The following is a 7,451-nucleotide window of genomic DNA, read 5'->3' as shown; positions in this document are numbered from 1 at the left end:
CTTTGTGCTCCGGTTGCGGGCGCGAGGAGGAAGCCACCCAAGCGGTGACTCCCGCAACCTTGGAAGCTCCCGAGGACCAAGCAGGTCGCGCGCCCTCCCCAGCCCGCCGAGGCCCAAAGAAAGGAAAACAAAGAACAGTCCTCCTGACAGCCAGCGGGACGGACTGGCGTCCCTCGCTCGGGAGCGGAGGGCCTGGCTCTCCGGCAGGGGCCGCTGCAGCCGGTTAGGACGCCGAGGCTGGGCCCCGCGGCCGCCGCGTCCAGCTTCCGCCCTGCGGCCTGGAGCAGGCGCGTCCCCCTCGCGCTGGGCCCGACTCCGCGGTGGCCCGACTCGGCGGGGGTGCGCGCCCGGTCTCCGGCTCCCTGCGGCGCGCATGCGCGGCCCGTGGTGCTGGGGGAGGCGCCTGGGACGGCGGAAGAGGGCGGCGTGGGAGGGGGCGGTCCGGGCTCTGGTGGCCCGGGGAGGGAGGACTCGCAGACTCTGGCCAGAGGTCCCTCTACGGAGCGCTGGGCGCGCGGCGCGGGCGGGGCGCCGAGGCCTTGGGGCGCAGCGCCGGTGGCTGGGGCCGGAGAGACCGGGGAGGGGCCGGACTGCAAGACAGAGTGTCCCTGCCGGCGCAGGTGGGCCTGGGAGGCCGCCCGGCCCACCCCGTAGGACGCTGGGCCCAGCCACCCTTTTGAGAAAGGGACCTTCTGCAGCAGCCAGGGTGGTGGCCGTGCACCCGGGAGGGCGCGTCAGAGTCGGGGCGCAGGTGCAGGTGGAGCTGTCGGATTTGCAGAGCAGACAGGCCATGGTGCGGAGGAGGGGGCGTTGGCTAAGTCTTGCAGTGAGGCTTTGGGAGAAGGCGGCTCAGGGACACTTGGGCGCTCAGGCCTGCGGGTGTAGGGTGGGAGCTGGCCATTTCACCTGGGGCCGAGGCCAGGGGCAGGAGCTTGGGAGGATGGGAGATCCAGAGTGGCAGGTCCAAAGAGGTAGAAAGTCAGGACAGGTGGGGGCTGTCAACTAAGGGAAGCACGCTTCCCAGAGAGGTAATCATCAGGTTTAGTGGCAGTGGACATTGGCAGGGGTTGCTGCTAACCCTGGCAGGGTCCTGGAGTCTGTCGGTATAAACACCTAAGGACTCGTGTATTGCATTTATGTAGCTCCACGGTGCCCTTTCTTCATCTCTTTCAAAACACTGTTTACTGTTTGCCCTCAACTCTGTATCCTGAAGATCTCTATCAGAGAAGAGACAACTTTCCGGGTTTTTGTTGTTTAATACCAGAGATTGAATCCAGGGGCCCTTAACCACTGAGCCACATCCCCAGCCCTTTTTATTGTTTATCTTGACACAGGGTCTCCCTAAGTTGCTTAGGGCCTTGCCAAGTTGCTGAGGCTGGCTTTGAACTTGTGATCCTCCTGCCTTAGCTTCCTGAGTCACTGGACTTAAAATTTATACCACCACTCCTGGCTTTTCTTTTTTTTAAAATCGTGGCAAAATACAAGTAGCAAAGTTAAGCATCCTAACCATTTTAAAGGTGTTGTTAAGTGGTATGAAGTACATTTGTATTGTTCTACCAATCTCCAGAACTTTTTATCCTGCAAAACCGAACCTTCTTACCTATTATTTTTAAGTATTTAGTTACAGTAAAATTAACCCTTTCTTAGTGTAAGTTCTGAGTTTTGATAGACACCTGACCACCATAGTTATGATGTTCCATTACCCCATCCCCTCCTGTCCCTTTGATGGCCACAAATATATTTCCTGTCCCCACAGTTTCATTTATTCCAGAATCTACAAGTAGAGGCAGACATTCTTTTTTTAAAGACGCTATAGTGCCTACTGTGAGTATGACCTTGTTTTTTTGAACAAGTCCCCTACAGAGGGACATTTGTCTCTAGACTTTGTTGCCAACCACAATAGTCTGATATCCATAGATAAGTCATTCTGAATTGATCCACATGTCTTTCTTTGTGTTTGTTTCCCTACTCTCAGGCCTTTGTCATCCTAACCCTACCTGCTGTCCTGGTTCACAACTTCCCTGCCTAGTTCAGATCTCAGAAATCGCATTCTCATAGAAACTGTACTTTCATCAAACGTTCAGAGAGATTTTAAAAAGGTTTTTGTACTTTGAATAAAGCAGCATGAATTTTCACACTTAGCCTCTTCCCAAGCCTCCAAGGCAGTGATTCTCAAACTGGAGTGGTCTCAGGATCACCTGCAGGAGGTCCAAGGGCTCCAGCCGCAGTGTCCTCTGACTCAGTGATCCGGGTGGAGCCTGAGGCGTTGCATCCCTCACTAGGTCTTGGTGACCCCACTGCTGATCTGACATCATGCTGGAGAGCCACTGCTCAGGGGCACCCCTGAGTGTCTTCAGGTGTGCTCCAGAGCACAAATTGAAAACAGTCAACACAGGATGAATATCACAAAGACCTGGATATCATGAAACTAAGGATTTTTGTTAAGGATGTTCTTGTCTAACAATGATTCCTCTGAAGACTTTTTGGCTTTACCACGGTGCTGTCTATTTGCATTCAGAAGGGTGTTCAGTAAATCATGTGTAGTAGTCAACACTTGATTATAAAGTAGGTTCCCTGTTGGGTGATTTTGCCCGCTGTAGGCTGATGTAAGTGTTCTAAGCACATTTAAGGTAGTTGAGGCTAAGCTGTGATGTTTTGCAGGTTAGGAATAGTAAATGCATTTTTAATTAACAGTATTTTACATTGTCACATAACCCTATTGTTAGGGAGCATCTGGGTCTACGTAAATACATATAATAGTGCCCTTAACAAGACACACACACACACACACACACACACTTGAATGTTTTCTGATTGTTTCTATTTTGCTTTCTGATTTTTTAAAAGCCTGCCTGGAGAATTAGTACTTCAAATAAAACCAGATGCGACCCCTCCAGATTGTCCCCAGCCGATTAATTTCCCAGCTGTGTTATGGACTGAGGTCTCCAGCATCCCTTCAAAGCAAGATTTGCCTAACAATGGCTCGTCCAAGTTCAAGTAAGTCCTTCCATCTCCTCTCCAGTGGACTGTGAATTTCCTGAGTTTCCTACCTACAGTTCTAGGGGACCGCTTATAATAAATAGGTGCCAGGTGAGACTTTGGACAAAGCCACCCTGTCCTCTTTTGGGCAGGGCCTTCCTAGGCAGGGTCATAGATTCTCTCTTAATGCTCAAGGGACGTCCGTTTGTTTGGCATGTTGCTGCTTCTCCCAAACTTCAAACCCATGAGTTCTTGCTTGTTTGTTGGCAATGCTGGGGGTGGAAGCCAGGCCCTCGAACATGCCTGGCAACTGCTCAGCACTGAGCCATTTCCCAGTCCATGATTTCTATTTTAAACTCCTCACCTCTCTGCTGGAGAGGAAAACTGGTCCCCGAGGGCAATGTGGGGTTTGATTTTCTACTGGAAATTCTTTGTACTTGACATAACTGCAGGTTAATGGATCTTAGCCTATAGGGAGGAGGGAGACCATGCAGTTTATAGATAAATGATCCTTAGGTGAGCTGCTACACAGAGCTTTAATATACCATTGAAAGGCCACTCTGAGCTCTTTTTTGCCTTATTTCTCAGTTTTGAATAACGCTCCCTGATACCATGAGTCTGCTCAGATGTAATGATGCCTGCTTCCATTTTGCCCACTATCAGGAATGGAAAAGAATCAAAACACCCAGTTCTACTCATCCACCTGGCCCCTTGGTGCACAGCAGGCTGCTAGAGTCTGTGGGAGCTTCAGGGGCATGTACCTGACTTTGGCGCAAAGTGGGTTTTCTGTGTCTGGAACCACAGAACAAGTGGGCACATTTGCTTTAGCAAGTGAAAATGTAGTTTTCGTTTTTGTTTTGTTTGCAGTGCTCGGACCTCGTGCAGGCCAGGCAAGCACCCCGCCACTGAACTACACCTCTAGCCCTAGAAAACTTTCTGTTTTAAAAGATTTCACACCACAGTAACGTTACTGCACTTTATATCCTCTTTCCCCAGAACCAAACCTACACTGACTTCTTATTTGTTTGTAGAAGTTGCTTTATGTGGTTCCTTAATAGAAGTCACCCGGACCTAGGGATATATTTTTCAGGAAATGACAGAGTTTCTCTGCATGGTAGAGAAACTTTCAGGCTGGGGATAGTTTCAGGGGTGAACTTTGAAGTCCTTAGGGACATTTGTAGGGGCTGAACCCAGCAGCTGCACAGGCTGTCCCCAGAGAAACACTTGTACGTTTTCTCATTGTTAATGTCCTTGAGTTTTGTTCTTCCAGGTGGTTAGGGTAGAGTAGAAACGAATTTACCCAGACTGGGCTGCTGTTCCCAGGGTCCTCTGGGCTTGGTAGCTTTCGTATCCACCGGGTCTTATTTTTCTCCCCAGCCTGTCTCAGAAACAGGTGTGAGGTCAGCCAGGGCTTCAGTGCGACTGGCTGTCGGGGTTGTGGGTTGGTTTTACTGGGAGACAATAGGGTACCTAAGCCCCCTTGGTTTCTTCCAGCCTGACATTGCCAGGAGCATAGCCCAGAGAGCTACAGGAGCTGGACTGCTCTGGTTCTCTGGTCTGAGGGTCCACGTGCCCCTTGGCTCACTTTTCCCAGTAGTCTGCTGTGGAGCAGGGAGGAGGGGGAGGAGAGGGAGGACGAGGCCTTTCCTGGGGTTATCCGGGGCCCAGCACAGAGTGTGGCTCTAGCTTATGAGGGTAAGGAGACCAGGTATGAGAAACAGTGGGTCCTGCCTTACCAGCTGGGGAAGCAAATTAGGCCCCATTTCTCTTTAACACTCAAGTCAGCTGTTTCCGAGCCTCCATCCCACTGTGTTCCTTCCCCGGTTCTGTCTCTCAGGGATACTCATTTGGTCAAAGTTGGATGTTGGTTGGCACTACCTCAGGAGGGGAAGCCCAGGACACCTACCTACCTGCTTGATCAGCTGAGGAATTCCATTCCATTTTGGCTGAAATCTTTCATGCTTTCACACAGGGTGTCTGTTCCTGGAAGACATCCATGTTGGGAGTGTACCTTGCTTTTGTGACAGTACCTGCTGTGGTCTCAGCTGGGCCAGCACCCGCTTGTCCTTTGGGGAGGGTGGAAGAGAGAATCCCCCTTCTCCTCTTGGAAACTGTCCCCAGCTCTGTACCCACTAGGTCTGGCCTACCAGGGCCATAGCAGTTGTCCCCTACAAGGGCCTTCAGGGCTTCGGGGCCTGGGAGAAGAGCATTGGTCGGCCACGGGCAGCGCCTGGACCACAGCCCTTCTCCAGTCTCTGCTGCCCAAGAGCAGCAGCGGCAGCTCCCCACTGTCCACTCCAAGTGTGGCTCCCGCTCCTTACCTGGGATGAGGACATTTTCTGTGATCTACACAAAGTGCTTGGTGTTTAGCCTGTGCACAGAGCCCTTGCTAACCACATGCTGCCCTGGGATGAGGCAGGAGGAGGCTGCTGGAGCCGAAGGGCAGGAAGGCAAGGTGAGTCTGTGCCCAAGCGCACCTGCTGGTGGGCCGTTCTCTGGGTTCACCTGCCTTCTTGTGCCCCAGGCAGAGCCTGGCTCTTGTGAGCTGTAGAGGAGGTGGTCAGGTGTCCATGCTGGGCAGGGCACTTGTTCCCAGGGCAGGGGGACTTTATCCTCACCTGTGGTCGCTGCGCTGAGGGAAGATGGAATGAGCAAGACTCCCACAGGAAAGACGGATTTAGGGAGGAATTGGGGCTTTGGCCCCAATGGCCCTCAGCTCAGCCTTCACACAAATGCACATGCTTGTGACTTTTATGAAGGGAGGCAGGTTCCTATCCATGGGTCTTTTAAAAATCTGCACAGCAACTCTGCTCTAAGAAGGCGCCATTGTACACATCAGGCAGCTGAGGAAGCCGAGGCTCAGGAAGGGTTGGGTGGGATGCGGAGCTCACTGTGCCCAAAGCCCCTGCTTCTTTAAAGTGCCACACACTCACCCTTCAGGCCTTGGGACACTGTGACTTCATGATTGAAGTTTCTATGGAAGTATTTCTACGTAAGTATCTTAATGTGTAACTTCATTCAAGGTCAAGTTTCAAAATAGAGACAGTTGATATGGGATATAAATGTGTAAACAGTACATGGGGTCAATACCGGTTTTCCTCTCCGTTTAGATATGGCCCATTTTCGGACATGTTTTGCCAAAGCCAAGCACATCGTCATCATCTCGGGGGCAGGCATCAGTGCTGAGAGTGGGGTGCCAACGTTCAGAGGAGCGGGAGGCTACTGGAGAAGGTGGCAAGCTCAGGTTGGTAATGTTTCCAGAACATTAAAAAGTTCTAAATGAAGGTGAAACAGAGTGTGGCTCCGAACCTGTACCCATGCCCGAAATGCAGAGGGAAAAGTTTGTCCTGTTGATTTTGGCATCAACATAATGTCCCTGCGATAAAGATCTCAAATTTCAACAGTCACTGTCTTTACCTTCTAGATATAAATAGATTATACTTACAGAAAAATTAAATTTTTCCCAGTAATTACATTAAAGTAGAATCTGAAAACTTTTGTTAGCATAATTTTTTACTTTTCTAAAGAATTTAAATTAAGTTTTTCCCATTTTTAAAGTTTCTGTGAAGTATTCATATTAAAAGTTAAATCGTTGAAGGCTGAGGGCTTGATGCTTAAATGTTTTTGTTTTGTTTTGTTGTTTTTTTGGTACCAGGAATTGAACCCAGGAGTGCTTAACTGCTGAGCCACATCCCCAGCCCTTTTTAATATTTTATGTAGAGATAGTGTCCTGCTGATTTGCTTAGGACCTCGCTGAGTTGCTGAGGCTGGCTTTGAACTTGCGATCTTCCTGCCTCAGTCTCCTGAGCCCCTGGGATTACAGACGTGCACCACTGCCCCCAACTTGATGCTTAAATATTTAACTGAAGACCATTAGAATAGAAGTTCTAAGAGGGTGTAAATGGATCTGGGTTTTGTTTTGTTTTGTTTAATTTTTATTGAGATATACATACAACAAAATTCACCAATTTTAAGCATATATTCAATGAATCTTAACAAATGGATATAGTTGTGTGACCAACTCTATGATTACAACATAGAATGGTTCTGTGTTACCCACTTTTCTGTTATCATAGTGAATACCTGAGAGAATCACCTTAGGAAAGGTCTATTTTGGATGACAGTTTTGGAGGTTTCAGGCCACGACTATTCAGGGCTTTGGGCTGTGTGGGATGAGTACAGAGGAGTAAAGCCACTTGGCTCTTGGCTAGGAAGCAACGGAGAAAAGAGGAAGAGCCCAGGGTCCCACAGTGCCCTTCATGGATATGTCCCCAGTGACAAAACCTCCCTCGAGGCCTCAGCTCTTGAAGGTCCCACCATCCACACCTGGGCCTTGGGGTGACTCCTGACCCACACTGTAGCACTTTCCTCCAGCATATCCCAGCACAACCCTTTGCCTTCTGTGCCCTCCCAGGCCCCTGGCGTGGCAGTCTTAATTCTAGAGAACAGGGAATTTTGTGTTTTATTGTACT

General features: G+C 50.0%; 1 protein-coding gene across 7 annotated transcripts in view; it reads left to right on the top strand.

Moving 5' to 3' along the window:
* Positions 1-472: 472 nt before the first annotated feature.
* Positions 473-7,451, top strand: part of SIRT5 (sirtuin 5) — a 28,737-nt gene continuing 21,758 nt past the window's right edge. For 2 of the 7 annotated variants that reach the window (XM_081293960.1, XM_081293954.1), the window contains exons 1-3: positions 473-793; positions 2,848-2,997; positions 6,090-6,223. In XM_081293960.1, coding sequence (XP_081150086.1) covers positions 2,883-2,997; positions 6,090-6,223 — 249 coding nt within the window. In that variant the 5' untranslated portion in view covers positions 473-793; positions 2,848-2,882. Of the gene's footprint in view, positions 827-1,771; positions 1,825-2,847; positions 2,998-6,089; positions 6,224-7,451 lie in introns of all 7 variants that reach the window. The other 5 variants (XM_081293955.1, XM_081293959.1, XM_081293957.1 and 2 more) reach the window with 5 other exon arrangements.

The sequence above is a fragment of the Spermophilus citellus genome (genome assembly GCF_964194105.1).
Source record: "Spermophilus citellus genome assembly, chromosome: 5".
NCBI classification, from domain to species: domain Eukaryota; kingdom Metazoa; phylum Chordata; class Mammalia; order Rodentia; family Sciuridae; genus Spermophilus; species Spermophilus citellus.
This window is presented reverse-complemented; position numbering and strand designations above follow the sequence as displayed.